At 61.8% G+C, this 20,934-nt stretch overlaps 3 protein-coding genes across 6 annotated transcripts; 1 reads left to right on the top strand and 2 right to left on the bottom strand.

The window, feature by feature from the left end:
* Positions 1-231: 231 nt before the first annotated feature.
* On the bottom strand, positions 232-4,083 carry LOC106495618 (ectoderm-neural cortex protein 1-like). 2 transcript variants are annotated; one of them, XM_067312957.1, is made up of 3 exons: positions 4,063-4,083; positions 1,818-3,633; positions 232-818 (listed from the first exon to the last, which is right to left on the bottom strand). In XM_067312957.1, the coding sequence occupies exon 2, from the start codon at positions 3,616-3,618 to the stop codon at positions 1,849-1,851; it is 1,770 nt and encodes a 589-aa protein (XP_067169058.1). In that variant the 5' UTR covers positions 3,619-3,633; positions 4,063-4,083; the 3' UTR covers positions 232-818; positions 1,818-1,848. The 2 variants fall into 2 exon arrangements, with proteins under 2 accessions (XP_067169058.1, XP_013811580.1); XM_013956126.2 differs by having other exon boundaries at positions 1,811-4,074.
* A 1,539-nt stretch (positions 4,084-5,622) lies between these two features.
* On the bottom strand, positions 5,623-7,786 carry PEX11G (peroxisomal biogenesis factor 11 gamma). 2 transcript variants are annotated; one of them, XM_067312682.1, is made up of 5 exons: positions 7,705-7,786; positions 7,448-7,636; positions 7,060-7,238; positions 6,811-6,861; positions 5,623-6,696 (listed from the first exon to the last, which is right to left on the bottom strand). In XM_067312682.1, exons 1-5 carry the CDS (start codon positions 7,768-7,770, stop codon positions 6,468-6,470), a joined length of 714 nt encoding a protein of 237 aa, XP_067168783.1. In that variant the 5' UTR covers positions 7,771-7,786; the 3' UTR covers positions 5,623-6,467. The 2 variants fall into 2 exon arrangements, with proteins under 2 accessions (XP_067168783.1, XP_067168784.1); XM_067312683.1 differs by having other exon boundaries at positions 5,623-6,693.
* Positions 7,787-10,748: 2,962 nt separating this feature from the next.
* ARRDC2 (arrestin domain containing 2) lies at positions 10,749-19,293 on the top strand. 2 transcript variants are annotated; one of them, XM_067312709.1, is made up of 8 exons: positions 10,749-11,241; positions 16,269-16,335; positions 16,478-16,625; positions 16,962-17,064; positions 17,364-17,620; positions 17,891-18,050; positions 18,221-18,372; positions 18,469-19,293. In XM_067312709.1, exons 1-8 carry the CDS (start codon positions 10,977-10,979, stop codon positions 18,520-18,522), a joined length of 1,206 nt encoding a protein of 401 aa, XP_067168810.1. In that variant the 5' UTR covers positions 10,749-10,976; the 3' UTR covers positions 18,523-19,293. The 2 variants fall into 2 exon arrangements, with proteins under 2 accessions (XP_067168810.1, XP_067168809.1); XM_067312708.1 differs by lacking the exon at positions 10,749-11,241 and adding an exon at positions 14,864-15,181.
* Positions 19,294-20,934: the final 1,641 nt, after the last annotated feature.

Genomic DNA, 20,934 nt, shown 5'->3' with positions numbered 1-20,934 from the left:
GGCTTCTGAGAGCCGGGTTTGTGTCTCTCAAAGCAGCGAGGCACTATAGCATCTGAGCTTTCCATGAGCCCTGCGTTACAAAGGTATAGGAAGATCTGAGCCCCTCCTCGTGCGGATTAAGGCTTGGACTCTGCAGCAGGGAATGCTCTTCGCTGCTTCTGCTAAACATTATCTTGAATGTGGGCTGGGAGAATTTGCAGCTTAAGCATACAGAACAGGCAAGGCACATGGTAGATTTTATTCAGATTTATTGAAGCAGCTCCAGGCTGATAATAAACACACACAACTGCTGTATAAAAAATATACAGAACCAGCCCATAGGCAAGTAACTGTCAAGTGTTAAGACATTTCAGGCAACTGCCTCTGGTGCTGACTGCATTCCAAGTCACAGATACGCAGACAGCAGCACAGCCCAGAGCCTGCTGCCAGTTAGTTAGGAGCTTCCTTTGTTCTTTCTAGTAAATATAATTCAAAGCAAAATATTAAATGAAGGAACTAAAAAGTATTCCTCTGGCTCCTGCTCTGAGATCACATGAGTTAGGAGAAAACTTGGAAACCTCTTGCCATCTCAAGGGACAGCACAAGCTGCCAGTCCAAGGGGGTCTCTCCAAGCTCTCCCCCCACCCCATTCCAAAGCGGTTCAAAGCCAAAGCTGTGTTGCCTCGAGCCCTTCTGGTGCTGATAAGATCCATGCAAGGGCTAGCGTCCAGACTTGGAAGTTCACGAACTTGCTAGGTAGCAGGGAGGCGCTCCTACTGCCCATGTCTTCTGTCCGGATCCTTGGTGAAGCAAGACACTGGCAAAATCAGATGTGAAACCTGTAGTGCAGAGGAGAGTATTATGAATAGTGTGCCTTAAACCCAAGAACATTCCCCAGGCCTCGAAACTAACAGAGAATTCTGTTATTGTGGATGTACTCCTACTTGTTTCCCTCTGCTTCACTTTGTGTATTGAGTCAGGAATTTTCTATAGGTATTACAGAATGCTTTATTGCATCAAACAAATTCATTTGGGTACTAGATCTCTTGCAAGGGAAAAAGAATAAACCCCCTGGGATCTGTGATTCACTGGCATCTTTTCTGCCAAGAGTCTCTAGAAAGGTTTAATTTCAGTTGCAAACTTTTTAAAAATTAATTGCCATGTAGCAGAAAAGAAATGGCATGAAGGGGTCCAGAGAGTAATTAAAGTGGAGAAACCCTGTGTTTATATGTAGACAGGGCTCATCTTAAAAATGCAATTACATACCATTCTGGGACTAAATCCCAGCTATAATTCTGTCCTGGCACCAGCTCATAGCCCTCATGTCCCACAAGACAGTGGCTGCTATTTGGGTGCCACTAGCAGATTAACTGTGGCACCAGGAGGAGAAGGCTGTGCTAAAAGCAGCAGCCAGTCCCTCGTGGCACCGCATGGTATCTTCTCTGAGCTCCTGCAGACAGACTGCACGATAATGTCTTGATGGGCTTGACGAGCTTTCTGTACTCAGGACACCCAATCCTACTCACAGATAGCATTCCCCAAAATCTTTGCATAGGCTGAGACTCAGTGGAAGGGCTACGATGTTAGGTTATATGTTCTGTTATTTATACTGATCTTCTCCCGACAGCATTTGAGCACCTAAAGAGACACTTCTCCTGCAGGGTTTTAGATATCAAACTACTAGCCTGGAAGCACATGTCTGGAGCTGATGTTTGCACAGGGCTGTTTGCTAGGACAACTCCGGCGAGGATCCACATACATCTGCCCCTCAGGGTTTAACCCTTGAGCAGCACAGATTTTCAGAGGACAGAGCTCTGGGCTGATATGTAACTATTTACCTGCCAGGTACGTTGACTGCAACGCTGTAGCTCAGGCAGACAGGTACTTCCAGGTGCTGACGAAGGCCGTGGGGATGAGGGAATAAGGCACCGTCGTGACACTGCTCCAGGTCTCAGATGATGGGTCGTAGCAGTCCAGTGTTTTGCAGCGCTGAGCCCCGCAGTAGCCCCCCACCACATACAGTCTGTTGCCTGATGTAACAGCACGGCAGCTGATGCGCTTGGCAGTCACATCCCCAAACTTGGACCACTGGTAGCTGTCGCTGTGGAAACGGTAAGCGGAGCTGGCGGAGAACTCCGTGTCCCCCCCGATCACAATGATGTGGCTGCCCACCACGGCGGCAGCCGTGTACCGCCAGGGCTGGGGGCAGCAGGCAGGCACTGTCCAGCGGTTCTGGCAGGGGTCAAAGCACTGTACCTTGGGCAGCTTCTCCTGGTTGGCGCTGGTGACACCGAAAACAAACAGCTTCTTCTTGGCTCCCACCACAGCAGCATTGCTTACGCCTTCTCGGAGAGGGGCCACCAAGGACCATTTGTCCAGCTGCGGGTCATAGTGTTCGACTTGCTTGAGAGAGACGGAGGGAGAGGCTGGGAAGGCACCGCTCACTGCTGTGTGACCCCCGACCACGTAGAGACAGTGGTCCAGTTCAGCGGAACCGTGGCCAAACCGTGCCACCAGCATTGGAGCAGCTTTTGCCCACTCGTCGTGGAGGGTGTCATAAACCCAGACATCTTTGGAGGCACCATTCTCGGAGCCTTTGCCACCCGTGATGTACACTTTGCACCCGATCGCACAGGCGCTACACTCTTTGCGAGGGCTCGGGATGTCGGCACGAGGAATGATCTCGCTGGTTTTATGGTCCAGCATATAAATCTTGTCACACATGAACGTCTGGCCCCCGAGCAGCAACAGGGCCTGGCTGACCTTCCGGGGCCGGGCACAGCATCCGGTCACGAGCCCATCGTTCTGCAGGATCTTCATTTTGCATCGCACTGCATCAGCCACAATCTCCTCCCCCAGCTTGTGGCTGGTCACCAGCTTCTCGCAGGCCACTTGCTTCCGCAGGTAGGACTCAGGCAGAAGGGCCAGGCGGACAGAGCGCAGCAGCTCTGGCAGATCTTCATGACGTCGGGGCAAATCGTACTGGATCCAGCCTATAACAGCTTCATATACCAGGGTCTCATCCTCTACCTCCAGCTCTTCGCTTTCCACCAGTTCAAGCAGCTTGTCCTTGGGCAGCCTGAGGAAGTCTTCGGTCTTGCAGAGGGAGGTGAAGTTGGCTAGTGCCATTCTCCAGGAGAGCTCCAGCAGCCTTGCACAGCAGTGGGCATCGGACAGCAGCAGCATGTTCAAGCAGTTGCCAGGGTAGAGGTTCTTCTCCAGGAAGTCAGCCGAAGCATCCCGAATGTCCTGGAATTGCAACATATCTCCGGCCTCCAGCAAGGACTCGGCGTTCTCCTCGTTAATCAGCACCCGGGCCGAGTAGGCATAGTCCAGCAGCAGCTCCAGCACCTCGGGGTGCAGGGAGTCGTGGAAGTTCACTTCTGCGTCTCTGCTCTCCTTCAGGCCCCCGCCGAACATAGCGTCGAAGTAGCGGCTGCAGGAGGCCAGCACGGCGCGGTGGCAGTGGAAGGCCTGGTTGCCCGCCCGCAGCACCACGTCGGTGAAGAGGTGCCGCTTGCGCAGCAGGTTCAGGTGCGTGAGGAGGCTGTCGGCGTGGCCCGGCTTGTGGAAGAGGTGGATGTTCATGGAGCCGGAGCTCGAGCGCGATTTCCGGTTCTCGTGGCTGCTGACGGACATCGTCGCCAGGCTGCTCTGAAAGGCAAAACCGGGGAGTCAGCGCTAAAGTCCCCGCTCTTTCCCCCGGGGGTGCGGAGCGCCGGTCGGCCGGGGGAGGCCTCCGAGCTGCAGCCGGACCGGCGGGTGCAGCGGGACGGCGGCTGCGGCGGAGCCGTGCCGGGAGCCAACGGCGGGGAGCGGACGGTAAGGGGGGCTGCGCGGGGCGGCCCGCAGCGGGGATCGCTGAGCGCGGGACACCGGGCGGTCCCCGATCAGCACCCGCCGGTACCGCCGGGCCCCGAGCGGCACCGGGTGATGTCCGCTGCCGGCTGCTGCCTGCGCCGCCCCTGCGCCTCGGTCCCGCGCCTCCCCGGGGCTTGCCCCGAGGGGTCTCGCTTTGGAGCAGCCCCGCGGCGGGACCCGGACCCGGACCCGGACCCGGACCCGCTGCCGCCGCGCACTCACCGCTCGCCGTCCCGCTCTGCGGCCGCGCCCCGGCCGCCGCGTGGCCTCCCCGCCGCCGGCCCCGCCCCCCCCGCGTGACGGAGCCGCGGCCGAGCCAATCAGCGGCCGCAGCGCCCTCCGCTCCGCTCTTTGTGAATGAGATCCCGCGGCCGGGGGCGTGCGCATGCGCCGCCGCGGCGCTCCGCAGCCCCTTCCTCGGAGTGGCGCCCCCGGGGGAGTCGCGACACTGCTGTCGCGACAGCGCGGCCAGGGCTGCAGGCCGGTTGCCGAAGCAGGCAGCTTTTCCCAAGCAGGAGCCACCCCTCCCTTCCGCAGCGGCTGGCGAGGCACGGCGGATCTGAGGGCAATAAAGCTCGGCAGCAGCTTTGTTCACTGAGTCACTGGCCATAAAGGGCCATAAAGGCAGGAGCCACGGTTCTGCGCCAGGGTCGCGCCGGCAGCCGTACAAAGCCCCGTGTGCTGGTAAACGGAGGTCACGGCCACACCAAACGGTCCCTGCTCAGCAAATGGTTTCCTGCGTGGGGCAGGACGGCAGCTATGCAAGCACAAGGGCTGATGGCTGTGGCAGAAAAGAGAATCAGCAGGTTGCTGGGCGCTCAGTTCGGCCCTCACAAGAACTCTTGTGCGAAAAACCCAGCACGTCAGCTGCAGCGAGTGCTGCTGGGGACAGGCTCAGCAGCAGCCACCTCTAGGTGCTTGAACAGTAGGTGTCACTTGGGGCCAAAACTGCTGATTTTAAGACTGCACCATACTTGAAAATTCCCTGTGCTTTACCTGCTGTGATTTAAAAATTCCTTGATAAGAAAGTGCATAACACACTTAAAGTGCACTGTAAACTGCTTTATGTTAAAATTAAAGGTATGGTTTAAAGTTTTACTTCTGCATCAGAGGTTTGCCCAGATTTTTAAAAAATGACAGAACTGGGCCAGACACAACTGCCCATAAGCAGCAGTACCTAGGTCTTCTGCCTGTTTGGAAGACAAGACCTGCACTGTGACTACAGCGAGAACCAGAGTCTTTTCCAGATACTACCTGCTTGTGCTGGCCCTGCCAATCCATGACACCAGCTTCTGGGCAAAGTCATTAAGGTGTTGTGTCCCCTGTGGCAGACTTGGCACTTAGCAGGGTGAAGGTCCAGCCAAGCAGGGAAGCAAGAACAGGGCAAAAGATAAAGAATATCAGGGCCTTGCTGTGTTCTTTGGATAGAGATAGGAGGCTGTTTCCCATGTCCTTGCCAAAATATTTAAAAAAAAAAAAAGAAGTCAGCCATCCTGGAAAGGTGGTATGTCTGTTACTAAGTTGCACGGAACACAAGCACTGCTCAGGCTAAGCAGAGCTGTTTCAAAAGATGCATCTCTAGGAACATCAATGTAGTCAGGTGCTCTGAATGATCCCGCTAGAAAGAAGTCTGGATAACAGATGGCCTTTGCCTACCCCTAGGGCAGGTTTAGCTAACACAGCACAAATGTCTTTTGTTGCCTGGGAACAGTTTGGAACTTTCCACAGCCAGATAAAGAGCATGCGTCCAGTTATCAGTAGTAACGATCACTCAAGGCCACCTTTGAAACATTAGTCTCATTTTTTATTGGCACAGCTTGGAATATGATTGTAAAACTCATCTCTGCATTTGTTTGATTGGTCCCTTGAAAGGTGATTAATATATTTGCTTCTTTTAAAGAAGTCCGTTGGCTCTGCTGGAGCCTGGTGGAAGAGCTCCACCCCGTGGCCTTCTGCTAAGGCACATCTAAAGGTTCAGTGCACTTTTGCTTGTTCTGGTGTAACCTAGAAGTCTCAACATCTAATATTTCTCCTCAAGTGAGTAATACTGACTGGAAGGAAGCTTAGCAAGACATTGCTTACAGTTGCTGTTTCTTTCCCATATCACTATAAAGAGACAGAACTGTCGTGAACAAAATAACCCACCACCCAACAACCTCCCTTGGTCACTTGCTGCTGTTGGCAGTTGGGGTATCTGGTCTGGGCTCAAAGACCAAAATATCCAATAGAGAAATTTCCATGACACAGGTCACCTGCTGGTTTCAGATGAGGCATCAAGTGCTGAGCCTGGAGCTTAAGCTCACAGAATCTCTCTCTCAGAAGTTTTGCATAACAGAACCGTGGCCATATCTTCATCTAACACATAACTTCATTTTCCCCTATTTTATCAATCCATGAGATTGCTTAATTTTCAGAGGATTTGCCTCAAAGACCTTACTGTGATGAAGACCCATAAGAACAATTTTAACCCTAACCAACCCTCTCTGTAAAAGGGACATCTCGATCCCAGTCTCAATTACAGGGTGCATAGAACTACAATCGACACCTGGAAAAATTAAAACATACCCTGCTTACGCTATGTGCATTTTTTCCATGTAAAAAATGGATTCCTGAAGCTTATTTATGGTTCATACAGCTCCAGAATTTCCCCCTGCAGATGCTTGGTAGATACCAATCAGGGAAGATATGGTCCCAAAGAGACCTACTAACCATGGAGGAAACCATCCAGCCCAAAGAAATCCTGGAGGCAGCCAGTGGATGGCATTGGAGAGATCTGCCAAACTACTAATGATGCTCAAAACTTCAGCCTTCACTTGGGCTCTCATTTTCTTTTGACTTGGAGACGAAGAATTACTGCTGGAAATAAAAACAATACTATTAGTGACAGACCATAGTATAATAATACTTAGTTATTTTGAGTGAGAAATATTTGGATTAAAACAGCTCCACAGAAAGGGAGAGAAATCATACCCCTTGTGCTGCCTCAGCTTTCTTCTTAACTGGAACAAAATTCTCAGGGATCTGAAAATCAGACAACTCGGAGTTATCTCTTCCGTAGCACTGAAGGGAGTTTACTCGGCAGCAGTAGTCTCATCCCTGAGAGGACTGGAACACCTTTCTGCAGCCACAACGGCTCCGTTGTTTCACCCCGATTACAGGCAAGACCGTAGCGCTCGCTCCCCAGCGGCCTGCCCCCGAGCGCGGCCGGGCCAGCCTTACCGAACGACGCCCAGCAGCAGGGAGAGGGCCCAGAGCCCCGTGCTCAGAGCCCACCACTTGGGAGAGCTGGCGCCCACGACGCCGGCGTCGGCGGCCCACGCCACGTGCTCGCAGGGGTAGTACAGCTGGTCGGCCGCGTTGGCGAGCACGGAGAGCCAGCGCACCACGGCGTCCTCGTCCTGCGGGGAGACACACGGGCCGCGCCTGGGTGCCGGCGGCTCGGTCGCGACGCGCCGCAGCGCGGCCGTTGGTGCAGGGACCCTCCCGGCGTGCCCCGCGCCCGCAGCCGTTGGGGGAAGGGGCGACTCCCGGCGTGCCCCGCGCCCGTTGCCGCAGGGGCGCGTACCCGGCGTGCCGCGCGCCCGCGGCCCTTGGCGACGCCGCTCACCTTGGGCCCCAGCCCGTAGCCGCGGCTGTAGTTGAGCATGGCGAAGTCGTCGAAGAGGCGCAGCACGGTGCGGCAGTGGCTCAGCTGGGCCGACACGGCCAGCAGGCTCCCGGGCAGCCCCGCCGGCGCGGCCCGCACCCCGGCCAGCGCCCCCCCGGCCAGCTGGCAGCCATAGCCCAGCGCGCGGACCTGGGGAGGCAGAGCGCGGTGAGAGCGCGGCCGCGCCGCGCCCCGCCGCCTCCGCTTCCGCCACTCACCACCCGGTCGCGACCGCGGTAGGACTCCAGCACGGCCACCAGGCCGCCGAGCGCATCCGCCGCCATAGCAACGCTTCCGGGCGGTGTCGCGACGCGGCCGGGGGCGGGGCCTGGCGCGGGGGCCGCCGGGAGGGTGGAGGAGCCGCGCCGTCTCCATGGCGGCGGCGGCCTAGGCCCGGCACCGCCTGGGGGCGGCGCCGCTTTCGCTGCTGTGTCGCGGCCGTGACCTCGGCGATATTTTGTTTTCCCAGCTTCTCCATTTGGATATTCTGCGCTCTCTTTTTGCAGCCGAATGAATCAATCCGGTGCTTATAAAATACACTAGCGGGAGCCGCTCCTGGCCCGGCCTGCAGACCCGCCTCGGCGCCCCCGCCCTTACCCCGGGCCGTGTCCCCCTTCTGCAGCGGTGCGGTTCCCACCTTACTGCAGCCCGGTGGTAGCTTGCTTTGCTGTTTCACCGCACTAAGCACATTCAGGAGTACGAAAATGCTAAAAGAGCGGCTGCCTCGAGATTGCAGCTTCAATGGCGTTAGTATTTCTTTACGACTGTGCTGTGCATCCCACCGTTGAAGGGGATGGACGGTGCTGTTACCACACTTCTTATCGAGCACGGTTTAAGGGTGAACGGAGTCCACCAGCAAAAGTAACAGCATGATTTTGGGGAGGACCAAGATGCAGTTAAAGGGCAGCACGTTCCCGTGTTGAATTCTGTCCTGAAAGGGATTTGATCTGTGCAAGTGCAAACCAGGCAGGTGGGAAGACAGAGCTGACAGAAGCTGTTGGCTTCCCTGGAGCCCGTCTCCTGCGCTCCCTGTGCTGGGGATCAGCGCTTGCCTCTGGGCCGTGCTGGGGTGCAGTGTGAAATGCAGCAGGGCCAATTGCTCAGACCTTGACGTGGAGCCAGATGAAGCTGCTGGGATTCCCTGAGCTCCGTGCCCGCAACAGCAATGCCCGGTGCTCTGGGCCGCTCTGGGCCTCGGTGATTCACTGTGGCACTGCAGCAAGCTGGGGGAGGAGGCAGCCCAGATGCTTCGGGCTGGAGCTGGAAGGGGCTGGTGCAGCATCAGGGTCTGTATCCAGTCAAATGAGACTGTCACCTCAAAGCCAGGCAGCATAGCTGTGCTCAGCCCAGTGTCCGCTGCTGCCAGCTGTCACAGGGGTTGCTAATCTCGGGCACTTGCACCTCCCCAAGTGACATTCCTCTTACCAGCCACCTCGGTGCCTGTGCCAGCCGTAGGCGCTCACTGCCATCGTGTGGCAACATTTAACATATTCGGGTGACACAAATGATTTCTGGGACGTGAACCAGTGGCTTGAGTCTTCTTCACTTGCTGCATTTGCTTTTTGCAGTCGCGTCGCGTTTGTGTGGGAGAGAATTTGAATCAAAAGCGGCTCACGTGCAACCTCAGGAAGGTGTGCAGTTGGAGCTGGCCGTGGCAGACATGAAGCAAATCCCCAGCGTGGCCTCCTGGTTCCAATGGCTGGTACTCCGCAGCCGAGAGAGGTCCTTCCATGCGGTGTGTCTCTGCTTTTAGCCCCCAGCAGAAACCTGAAGGGTGAACTCCCAAGTGAGCTGCGTCCTGGGGACTCTGAAGGTATTCCCTGTGCTGGGGACTGCCAATAAATGCTGTTACTTAACTGTTCCTGTGTCCTGCTCTTAGCCAGTTGTGTCCATCTGTGTGTTACTCTAGGGAACATTTATTTCGGGAGTGGAATGAGAACACAACAGTGTGTTGAGACAGCAAGAATAAACACTGGGAGATTAGACCAAAGACAGGGGTGACAGGTCCCTGTGTCAGGACTGCAAGACCCACTGAGTGCTTCTAGGCGGGCCACGGGGCACGGGGAAACGCAGAGAGAGCGAGAGATGGAAAGCAGAGAGAGAGACGCTCTCAGGGCTACGTGTGGGCTGGAATCTCCCGATTATCTGCCTGGGGTTTGGTGTCGAGGGCTGAGACCAAAGGTCAGCGAACAGCAGGGCAGAGAGGTAGCGCTCCCCAGCTTATGATGAGTGGGCCGTTTTCCTGGTGGTGAGCAGTGTATTTTTGTTGGGCTGATAACTCTCATGGATTTCCTGAGTGCTGAGTTTGCACTGCTTGGCTTGTAGGTAGTTTCAAGAGGGACGAGCGCGGGACGGTCGGCTCCCTCCCTCGGGAGGCTGAGTGAGCAGGGGCAAGTGCTGCCTTGTCACAGCTGCAACCTCACAAGCTCTTCTCAGGCTTTTGATGCAAACTGGCTTGGTTCACGTGTGCTGTGAACCAGCAGCAGAGCGCTGGAGCACACGTTACTAAGTCCAACTGCTGCAGTTTGTGTGCGAGCGGTCGCTGGGTGCCTGAATCCCTGTGCTTTGCTCTGGGATTTAGCTCTGCAGTCGGTGTCCTGTGTCTCTGGGGAAGGGGCCAGCCTCTGCTCCGCACGCGCTTCAAAGCAGTTGTGTGCTCAAGTCTTGCAAATTCACACAGGCGCATCCGTATCTTACACCGATGCATTGCAGACACCTAGACTGCGTCATCTGGTGTGGTAAGAGGGACTTGCCTCTGCTGCAAATCTGCCGCACGGCTTCTAGTGACCCTGAGGTGGCGTTGCCACCTGCGCCGCAGCACAAGCAGCTGCTGTTCACTGGGGATAAATGGTGAACATCAGCCTTCTGGTGGCACCAGCTGGCTGGGGAGCTGCTGCGGGGAGGAACCTGTGGTTATTCACTTTGTTTTTCATGCGGACTTGGACTTTGGTGCAATTTCAAACACAGAAACGAAAACTGTCTTTTGGAGTAATGGGCTTTGCTTTTGAAACCCTTCTCCAAGCACTTTCAGCAGCGCCCCAGCAAAGCCTGAAACAGGCAGGCCAAGCACAACCTTCCTTTGATTCCTGCAGCTCCGCAAACTCTGCCGGTGGGGCTGGCCGCGTGCGGCACCCCACCCTGCCGACGGAGCCACAGGCACGTACCCCTCACATCCGCTCTTTCTGTGTTTCAGAGATAAGGCGAAGTGGCGTTATTTTTCGTGCAGATTAAAAACACGTCGCTCACTTCCGCATCCCCCTTCTCGGCACGGCGTCAGCCTCCCGCGTGAGGTCACGGCCGGAGCGTCACTGCAGAGCAGGGCCTCAGTCCACCCCGGCTGGGCCAGTTCGCCCCAGCAGGGATAAATTAGGGGGTCTCGGCGCAGCCTTTGCTCTTTTTCTCTTCTCTAGCGGGGGCTACGCAGCCGCCCTGCCCCTCTCCAGCCCCGGAGCAGCCGCCGGCGGTGCCGGGGAGAAGGCGGGCGGCGGCGATGCTGCCCCTGGGGCGGGTGCAGAGCCTGGCGCTGGAGCTGGAGGACGGGCGAGCGCGGAGCACCTACGGCAGCGGGGAGCTGCTGCGGGGCCGGGTGCGGCTGGAGCTGCGCGGCGCCCTGCGCCTGCGGGCGCTGGAGGTGTGCGCTCGCGGCCGCGCCGCCGTGCACTGGCTGGAGAGCCGCAGCGTGGGGCTCAACACCGTCTACTGCTACTACGCCGCCTGCCAGACCTTCCTGCACCGCCGCTGCCGCCTCATCCCCGGTAAGGCTGGGGGCACGGGGTGGCTCTCCGCTCCGGGGACGTCGGGTTGAGACCCCCTTGGGCTGCGAGCGTCCCATCCAGGAGAGGGTCCTGCCCTCTGCAAGCTGGATCGTCCCTCTCGGACACCCTCGCAGGGGGTTTCTGCGCCGCCGGGCTGCCAGAGGCTGCCTGCCTCTCCGCCGGGCCTGGCGAGCACGAGAGCGTTGTGGCTTTTGCTCTGTTTGCGCTTCCCCGCGCAAACAGAAGTGTCTGTTCTCGAGTGTGGAAGGAGCACTTAGCAGTTCAGCAAATATTTGATTCCAGTTTCCCGACGCCGGCACCATATGCCTCGCTGGCATACTGCGCGGATCTGCTGCGTGAGGATGAGCCGCTCGAATCCTCCCCGTGCAGCCGGGTGAAACGACCCGGAGCCGAGGGACGGCGACGTCCCAGCACCTCTGTGCATGTCTTTTAGCCTCTCCTCCCTCCCAGTGATGTTCCTGCAGTCGTGGCTCTGTGGCTTTTTTCCCCCTCCTCCCTGCTTCCGATGGCCCTGTCCCTGCCTCCCCGCGGGGCGCCCAGGCTGGAGGTGGTCGGTGCTGCTGCAGGTCCTGGAGATGCCGAGGGCGCTTAACGGTGCCAGCGGCCAAGCGTGACTCGGAGCGTGGTGCCAGCACGAGCTGGGGAGCGTAGCGGTCACGGGAGGAGAGCGGAGTGACGGAAGGGGGGATAAGCCGCCAGCCGCCGGGAGCGTGTTTGGGTTTCGCTGCTGGAGCTTGTACGTTATCCAAGCCCCTGGGGCCGCCCGGAGCAAGGTGCTGAGCCAAGGTCCGCGGGAACCGCACCAGGGGGTGCTGAGCCTCGCCGGCCCCCGCGCCCGCGCGGCGCGGAGCTGGGATGTGCGCGCGGCTTCCGGCCCTTCCCTGCGGCGCGGAGAGAGTTTAGCGGGGCTCCCGGGGGAGCCGAGAGCCTGGCCAGACCCTGCGGGCTCCGGTTTTGTCGCCTCTGTCCAAGCACCGATTCCTTTTCTGCTTTGCGAGAGGGACGCAGGTGCGTGATCACGGGAGCACAAGGCTGCGGAGAAGGGCTGGTCCGCAGCCCAAATCCCTTCCGTGGGATCCCACCGGGTCCCGTCCGTCCCGCTGCCGCCAACTGCGGCGTAAGGACGTTCCCGGTGGCGGCTAGCGAGGGGCTGGTGAAAACGCGCCGTCGCCTGCAGGCCCTTGCGGCTGCTCCCGGCTTGTGGCTTCGTGGCGAGCGCAGCCACGTACGCGGGGTGCCGAAAAACGGGAGTTTTGCCATGGCAACGAGGCAGCGTGGAGGAGGGAAGCCAGGCAGAGAAAAGAGCCGTCCAGGCGGCTCCCGCCGAGCTGGGTTTATCTGCGGCTCCCGGCAGGGTGCTGAGCGCTGGCCCAGGGCGCCGCGAGGGGCGGAAGAAGGATGTGCCGGCGGAGCCGCAGGGCTGCGCGGTGCGCGTTGTCCGAACGCCTCGGATGGGGAGCGGGGAGAGAGGAAAAAAAGGGTTTAACGGGCGAAGGCAGGGAGAGGAGCCCCCGGATTCTGCATAAGGGGTGCAAGAAATCCCCAGGAACCGTAAACGCTTTTGGAGCGAGATCCTGCCTGTCCGAGGATCCCACGGCACTTCCCAGAGGGGAAGGTCAGAGGCTCCAGTACGAAGGAAACATCTAGAGGTCATTTTTTTAATAGAAACATCCGGGAAAGTTATAACACGTCAGCTAAAAGCATGTCAGGACTCTTTTCTGTTGTCGAGCGGCCCGCGATGAGCGTCGCTTAATCTCCGTACGTACGCGGCACCTACGAATCCGCCAGGGACCGGGGAGCCGACTCTGCGCGCCCAGAGCATGGGTCTCGCCCGCCGGCGCAGGGAAGCAGAGCCCCTCCGGAGCCGGACGGGGTGTCCAGGATGGGGTGTCCGGGATGGGGTGTCCTCTCCTGCTGGGACCGCCCGGAGCCAGGCCGGACTCTAGGTGGGGCTGACGAGTTGGAGCTGCTCCCTGCGCGGCGCCCGCTCCGCGTTTATCGTGTTTTGGAGGAGTTTTGGGTGCCGGCGACCCCTGCGTCGCACCCCGGCCTCGGGCTCGGAGAGGTCCAGGCCCGAGGGACTCGCTCCGGCCGCCCCCTCGCAGCCGCCCCGGCGGGGAATCCCCGCGTCCTCGCGCGCGGGGCCTGCGCAATTCTCCGCTGCGTTTCGGAGCGGCACCGCTCGGCCCCCGGCACGAGCCGCTGCCGAGCCAGCGCTCGCCTGGTTAAAAAGCTCGGGGAAGGCGCCTTGCTGGCTGCGCAATCGCCAGGCTGAATGGACGCCAGTACTCGATTTCTTAGAAATAAGTGAAGCGATGTCCCAGACCCGTTCCCCTTCCAGCGCCAGCTGGCCAGGCCACACCGTGCGGGGAGCCCGGATCCGGTCGCAGCCCGCTCCGGCCCCTGGGAACGGTGCTTGGGAAAGGAAAACGCGTGTCCGCCCGTAGCGCGGCGCTCCGCTGGCCTGCAGGAACGGGAACGCCGGGGCTGCTAATGTGAGGTTTGCGTGTTGACTGGGGGGAGAAATCCCCCCGCCGCCCCAGCCGATCCCCCTGCCGGAGCTGGCTCTCGGGGCAGCCGCAAGCGGAGACCAACTACGGGAAAGGGGACGGACCATCGGAGCAGGGATGGGCTGTTGGACTGGGGTTAGACTGTCACAGTGGGGAGGGACTATAGAAGCCTGGGCAGACTACAGGATTGGGGACAAACTATGGGAGTGGGGACAGAGGATAGGAGCAGCGATGGACCGTCAGGGCATGGATGGGCTATCGGAGCGTGGATGGGCATGAATATCGGAGCATGAATTGGGGACAGACTATAGGAATGGGCATGGACTATTAGAGCATGGGCAGACTGTAGGATTGGGGATGGACTATAGGAGTGAGGATAGACTATAGGAGCAGGGACGGACCATCAGAGCATGGATGGCCTATTGGAGTGGGCACAGACTATAGGACTGGGGACAAACTATAGGAGTGAGCATGGACTATAGGATTAGGGACAGACTATAGGAGTGGGGACACACTATAGGAGCAGGGATGGACCATCAGAGCATGCATAGGCTATCGGAGCAGGCATGGACTATAGAATTGGGGACAGACTATAGAACTGGGGACAAACTATAGGAGTAAGCATGGACTATAGGAGTGGGGACACACTATAGAAGTGGGGACACACTATAGGAGCAGGGACGGACCATCAGAGCATGGATGGGCTATCGGAGCAGGCATGGACTATAGAACTGGGGACAAACTATAGGAGTGAGCATGGACTATAGGAGTGGGGACACACTATAGCAATGGAGATGGAGATGGATATAGGAGCACGGACAGACTATCGGAGCGGGCACAGACTATAGGATTGGGGTCAAGCTATAGGAGCGGGCACGCACTGTCGGAGCGGGGATGGGCTACAGGAGCCCCGAGGCCACGGGGGGGGGGACGACGACAGGGGACAAGGCCAGGCTCCTTCCCGGCCGGGATCAGCCCCGGCCCGACGGTGCCGCCCCGCTCCGCTCCGCCCCGTCCCGTCCCGTCCCGTCCGTCCCGGCGGTGCCGCCCCCGGGCGCGCAGCGCCCTTAAAGCGCGGCGGCGGCGGCGGCGCAGGGCAGACGGCGGCGGCGGCGGCGTCGGGGCTCTCGCCATGCTCTTCGACCGCCTCAAGCGCTTCCTCATCGTGCTGGAGGGCGCGGAGCCGGGGGCGCCGGCCGCCTTCAGCCCGGGCCAGGCCGTGATCGGCCGCGTGGTGCTGGAGCTGGCGGCGGCGGCGCGGCTCGGTGCCCTGCGGCTCCGGGCGCTCGGCGCCGCCCGCGTCCACTGGACCGAGTCGCGCAGCGCCGGCTCCAGCACCGCCTACACGCAGAGCTACAGCGACCAGGTGGAGTTCCTGAGCCACCGCGACACGCTGCTCGCCCCGCCAGGTACCGGCCGCCCCCGCCGCTGCGTGCACCGGCAGTCCCGGGGGACCGGGTGCAGCGGGACCGGGAGTGCCGGGGACCGGGTGCATGGGACGCCCTGGGTGCACCGGGACCGGGAGTGCCGGGGACCGGCTGCATGGGACGCCCCGGGTGCAGCGGGACCGGGAGTGCCGGGGACCGGGTGCATGGGACGCCCCGGGTGCAGCGGGACCGGGAGTGCCGGGGACAGGGTGCATGGGACGCCCCGGGTGCAGCGGGACCGGGAGTGCCGGGGACAGGGTGCATGGGACGCCCCGGGTGCAGCGGAACCGGGAGTGCCGGGAACCGGGTGCGTGGGACGCCCCGGGTGTACCGGGCACCCTGGGAACCGAGTGCACCGGGACTGGGCACCCCGGGGACTGGGCACACAGGATGCCCCCGCAGCTGGGTGCACCCAGCACCCCAGGGACCGAGGGCACGGGATAACCTGGCTCCTGGGCACCCCGGCGAGTGGATGCACCCAGAACCCCAGGGGACTGGGTGCACCGGGGCTCGGCTTCCCAGGGACCGGGCAGATGGGACACCCCAGCTACCGGGTGCCCCCGGCACCCCAGGGGATGGGGAACGTCAGGACCGGGCACCCTAGGGACCAGCCACACGGGACGCCCCGGCGTCCGGGTGCACCAGGCACCCCGGCCGTCTCAAATATTGGATGCACAGAGCACCCAGACACCAACCGCCCCGGGGACTGGGTGCACAGGGCACCCTACCCATCTGCAACACTGCTCTGCGCTCTCACTGCCGAGCGGGGCAGCCTCCAGGCGAAGCGTGGTGGCAGTCCGGCTCCCCTGTTGGGGAGGACACATAGGACACGTCCCCGGGGACAGCGCGGAGAGGGGACGTGCCCGAGCCGGCGGGAGACCTGCCCAGCTCGCAGAGTCAGAGTTGCAGCACTGCTGCAGTTTAACGCCGGCAGAAGTGTTACGGTGCCGTCCCGCTGCCTGCTCGCTGCCTGCTCGCTGCCTGCGCCGTGCATCTCCCCCCCGGCATCTGCCCGAGGAGGAAACCCTGCAGCAGAGAGAGATTCATCTCAAATCTGTTTTGCTCGCAGACAACGGTGAAGTCACCGTCCTGCCGGCGGGAAGGCACGAGTTCCCCTTCACTTTCCAGCTCCCCGAGTAAGTTCGCCTTTTTTGGTGCCTTAACGTAAAGGGGGAGGGGAGCCGCCTGCGGCGGGACAGAGGTCCTGCGGGGACAGGGGACCTTGGAAACGAAAACGTGACTCAGCAAAGCCCTTCTGCATCCCTCCGCTCCGCGCAGGACCCTGGCGACCTCCTTCGAGGGGAAGCACGGCAGCGTGCGCTACTGGGTGAAAGCCAAGCTCCACCGACCCTGGTCCGCCGTGAAGAAGGCGAAGAAGGAATTCACCGTCATCGAGCCCATCGACATCAACACGCCCGCGCTGCTGGTGAGCTCCCCCCGCTCTGCCGCGGGGCAGCCGGGTCCCCAGCGCGTCCCCCGGGCCCCGTCGCGCCGAGTCGGGGTGGGCACGAGGAAGCGGCGCTGCCAAGCGCGGAGGGAACGCCGCCCTCCGTAAGTCCTGCCCGCCGGCGCTACCTGGGCTGGGCGCTGAAGAAAGCAAAGGTCTCGTGGTTCTTAGACTTTAATCCACCGCAGCAGCTTCTTGCATAAGATGCCCAAGAAGTTGCCGATGTTTCCCCGGCCGGTTGTTATTGCTAGGGAGGTGCTGGCTTTGCGCTTCGTAGTCTCTTATTAAGTAGTTTAAATACGTCCCTTTCTCTAGGCTCCCCAGGCAGGTGCTAAGGAGAAACTCGCCCGTGCCTGGTATTGCAACCGTGGGCAGGTTTCTGTGACTGCCAAGATCGACCGAAAAGGCTACACCCCAGGTGAGGCAGCACGCTGGTGCCCTTGGAGCTCTAAGGGCGATGGCAAACCCCCGTGATGGGGGCTTGGGGTCGCCGGGAGCCGGGCTCTCCGCTGCGGGCATGAAATTGGGCACTGTGGGCAGCTTCGGAGAGCCTGGAGCGCCCAGCTGATGCGGGCAGCCTCCTCGGGGCGCAGCTCCCGCTGGGCTAGACCTCGCTTCGGGGGGCACCGTGGGCCCCGGGTACCGCGACGCGGGAATCCTTGGGGCAGGACGGTGCTGCGGCTCGCCGCCTCCAACGCCTGCACCTTGTCCTGGCAGGGGAGGTCATCCCCATCTTCGCCGAGATCGACAACTGCACGAACCGAGCCATGGTGCCCAAGGCCGCCATCATCCAGACGCAGACCTTCATCGCCCGGGGCACCAAGAAGCAGAAGAAGTCGGTGGTGACCAGCATCGTCGGCGACTCCATCGCAGCCGGGAGGAGGGAAGTGTGGCACGGGCGGGCGCTGAAGATCCCCCCCGTGGGCCCGTCCATCCTCCACTGCCGCGTCATCCAAGTGGAATATTCCCTGAAGGTGAGGGACCTTGCACGGATGCGCTCGTCAGGCCTGTGGCTTGCAAGAAAAGCTGCTCAGCAGAGAGTCTCCAGCTTGAACAGCGTTTGTGGGCTGGCCCGGCGCTGTATCCGGGGGTTCCCCTTCTCCGCGTCTCCCTTCGCGTCCTGCGAGAAGCCCTCGCCCGCCAGCTGGAGCCAGCGGCGCGGGGAGGCACCTGCCCCTCCGGCCCGGGCGAACGGCAGCAGCACGAGCGTCTCGTAACTAGACCCTCGTGTCCCATCTCTCAAGGTCTGTGTGGATATTCCTGGCACGTCCAAGCTGCTCCTGGAACTGCCGCTCGTCATCGGCACGATCCCGCTGCATCCGTTCGGGAGCCGCACGTCCAGCGTCAGCAGCCAGTGCAGCGTCCACCTGGACTGGCTGAGCGCCATCCCGGAGCAGCCGGAGGGTGAGCGCGGCGCCCCGGCGCCGGCTTTCGCGTTTTTCGCTTAATTTTGTGGGCTGCGGGGCTGCACCCCGGGGCAGCTGGGGGCCTGGGGAAGCGCTGAAGCCGTTTCCCTGTGCGGCTCCGGTTAGCGGGAAGTTTCCTATTCCCTGACGCCTCTGCTCCCTCTCCAGCTCCCCCCGAATACTCGGCGGTCGTGTCCGGCCCGGAGCCCGAGCGGAGCCTGGCTCCGCCGTGCCCGAACGAGCTCGGCAGCGCCCTGGAGGGGCCCTTCTTCGCCTACATCCAGGAGTTTCGCTTCCGGCCACCTCCGCTCTATTCGGAGGTAACAAACCCCCCCCCCCGGTTCCGGGGATCCGGGCCGAGAGGCCCGATGGAGATGGATGGGACGCGTCCCCTGACTCTGAGCTCGGCTTTTCAGGTTGACCCGAATCCGCCCGCGGAGACCATGCGGCCGCGCTGCATGACCTGCTGAGAGCCGCGGCGGCGGCGGTGACCATGCGGTGATCCTGGGGGACGGGGCGCTCGCGGTCCCGCGCGCCTTCGCCCCGGGCATCGGGACGCGGCGCCCGAGAGGAGGCGGTGGCGGCGGCGAGACCGGAGCCCCCGCGGTGCTGAGATCCCGGCCCCGTCGGCCGCCCTCGGAGCAGCGCGCGGCAGGGCAGCGCGCGGGGGGTTGACGCCGCTCCGGCGTTCGAGCCGGCGCCGCTCCGCACGCGCCGAGGCTGCTCTCGCCCTGCCTGCGGCGGCCGTGCTCCGGCTGTGCTCCGGCCGGCTCCTGGGAGGGAGACCAGGACGTGGAGGTATTTCTCAGGATTGCTAGAGACTATTTCAACCTTGCTCGGGGTTTAAGCGCCGGGGAGAGGCGGCACCAGCGTCGCACCATCCGGAGAGTAACGGGCACATTCCCGGCCGGATGAAGCGGAGACGCCGCTGCCGAGCTTTGCCGTGAGCCCGGCGCTCGCTGCGGCTCGAGTGCCCGCGCCCGGGCTCGTCCCCGCGCCGGCACGGCCTCAGGGGCCGCGGAGCTCCGCATCCCGCGCCCATCCCGGCGGGAGCCGCCGGCCGCGCGGCCCCTCGTGGCCCCGTGCGCCTTCGCCCGCTCGCTCTGCGCACCGGGGGGCGCCCGGGTGAGGGGGGGGTTTGTATCCGCGAACACTTTTTATAGCGATGACTCTTTTTCTCTGATTATTCTTTTTGTACGACTTGTTTGGGAATTCTTGTTTGGAATAAATTCTTAAACCCAGATGTTGGCTGGCTCGCGTCTGCTGGGTGTTTTCCTGGAGCTCCGTTTCCGCTGGATCCGTGTCGGAGCACGTGCTCCTGCACGGGGCCGGGCGGCTCATCCAACGTGGGACCTCGCGGCCCCCGAGAGCCCTGCGCTCCCCCAAGCCCTGTTTCCCACTGCCTTGAGCAACCTTCCTTGGAAAAGGCTTAATCCACGTGGCCGGGAGCGTGTTCGGGCCCCGGCTGGGGGAGACGCGGGGCCAGGGAACCCGACGCCGGCGGGCACCGGGCCAAGCCACCACGCGGCCGCTGGAGCGGGAGGTGTTTTTCCAGCAGGAGTTTTTGCTCCCAGGTGTCGCGTAAAGCGATCGGGGGGCAGGACGGGCTGCCAGCGCGGCGCCGTGCGCCCGGGGGGGCTAAAAATACCCCGCCGGGATCCGCACCGCGGGGACGCGCTTGCGCCCTCCTCGGCCGCCTTGTCCCCGCTTTGCTCCCCGGCGCCAGCGTCCCGCGGGGGGTTATTCCGCGGAGCGGCGCTCGGCGGGGAGAGGGGCTGGTGCCCGGGCCGTGCGGGGGAACGGCGGCGCCGGGGCCGCGGGGAGCCGATCCCGGCCGGCGGGACGAGTTATGCAATTACAGTGCGGGGGGTATTTATAGCTCTTGGACCGCTCGGTCGGAAAATGCTTCCAAGCGCACGTGGCAAAATGCGCTCGGCGCGAGGCACGTTGCGAGGCCGGGTCCCAGAGACGCGGCCGGGGACCCCGCCGCCTCCCGGAGAGCAGCACGGAGGCACACGGAGCGCGCGGCAGCCGCCCGGCTGCTGCCGGGGACAGAATGTGCCGGGCAGCCTGGCAGGGGCCGGAATCAGCCGCCTCCGCCGCCTCCCAGCCCGGGAGCCCGTCCAGCTCCGGGAAAACACCCGCCGCCTCCCAGCTGGAGCCGGGCCCCGCTGCCAGGTGCCGGCTCCGCGGGAGCAGCTGGCGTCCCGGGGCTGGCCCGTTTGCGGGGAGAGGGGGGATCGTCGGTAAATATAAGTGCAACTTATTAACGCGATGCTTCGGCCCCCGTGGGATTCCCCCCCCCCCCCCCGGGTTCGTGCCGGCCTGGCTCAGCGCCGCTCCTCCGCCCGGTGACTCAGCCCGCGCCGCTGCCGCCCGCCGAAACCGCCGGCAATCGCTTGGCAGAGCCCCGCTCGTCCCTGCCCTTCGCAGGGGCTTTCCCTGCCGGTTTGACAGGAATCGCAGCTTTTTGCCCGCGGCGGGCACGGCGCCGGCGCCACGGCTCCTCTCCCCGCTCCGGCAGCCCTCGCGCCCTCCGCTTTCCCGGGATGAGCACGTCCCGCGGATGGCGTGCCCAGCCGAGGGGTTAGCCGAGCGGTTTAACCCTGCTCCGGCCAGAGCTGCCCGGCCAGCGCATCCCAGCGCTCGGCACCCCGTGGGAAACCCCCTTCCCGGCGGCATCCCAGCCCCGCCGCCGGCTCCGAGCGCGGGAAAGCTCCCGGCGCCAGCCCTGGGGCCGCGGCGGCTTTGCTGCGGGGCTGCTCGGCGCCCCGGGCTGCCGCTGGGCCTCGCCGCAAATTGCCTTGTTATTCAGCGCGTCGGGAACGGCCCCTTGTTTTTCCGCCGCCGGATTGCCCTTGTTTGGGATCTTGTTTTTCCTC

Source organism: Apteryx mantelli, chromosome 30 (genome assembly GCF_036417845.1).
Source record: "Apteryx mantelli isolate bAptMan1 chromosome 30, bAptMan1.hap1, whole genome shotgun sequence".
NCBI lineage: Eukaryota > Metazoa > Chordata > Aves > Apterygiformes > Apterygidae > Apteryx > Apteryx mantelli.
Note: the sequence above shows the minus strand (reverse complement) of the source record. Positions and strands in the feature narration are given on the sequence as shown.

Excerpts from the sequence above, each read along its gene's own strand:
- ARRDC2 (XM_067312708.1), top strand. The coding sequence starts at position 14,905 with ATGCTCTTCGACCGCCTCAAGCGCTTCCTCATCGTGCTGGAGGGCGCG. Across the intron at positions 15,182-16,268 it reads CACGCTGCTCGCCCCGCCAG|ACAACGGTGAAGTCACCGTC; the intron begins GTACCGGCCGCC and ends TTTTGCTCGCAG. Across the intron at positions 18,373-18,468 it reads CACCTCCGCTCTATTCGGAG|GTTGACCCGAATCCGCCCGC; the intron begins GTAACAAACCCC and ends TCGGCTTTTCAG.
- PEX11G (XM_067312682.1), bottom strand. The coding sequence starts at position 7,770 with ATGGCGGCGGATGCGCTCGGCGGCCTGGTGGCCGTGCTGGAGTCCTAC. Across the intron at positions 7,239-7,447 it reads GCTACGGGCTGGGGCCCAAG|GACGAGGACGCCGTGGTGCG; the intron begins GTGAGCGGCGTC and ends GTCTCCCCGCAG. Across the intron at positions 6,697-6,810 it reads AAGCTGAGGCAGCACAAGGG|CAGTAATTCTTCGTCTCCAA; the intron begins GTATGATTTCTC and ends TTTTATTTCCAG.
- LOC106495618 (XM_067312957.1), bottom strand. The coding sequence starts at position 3,618 with ATGTCCGTCAGCAGCCACGAGAACCGGAAATCGCGCTCGAGCTCCGGC.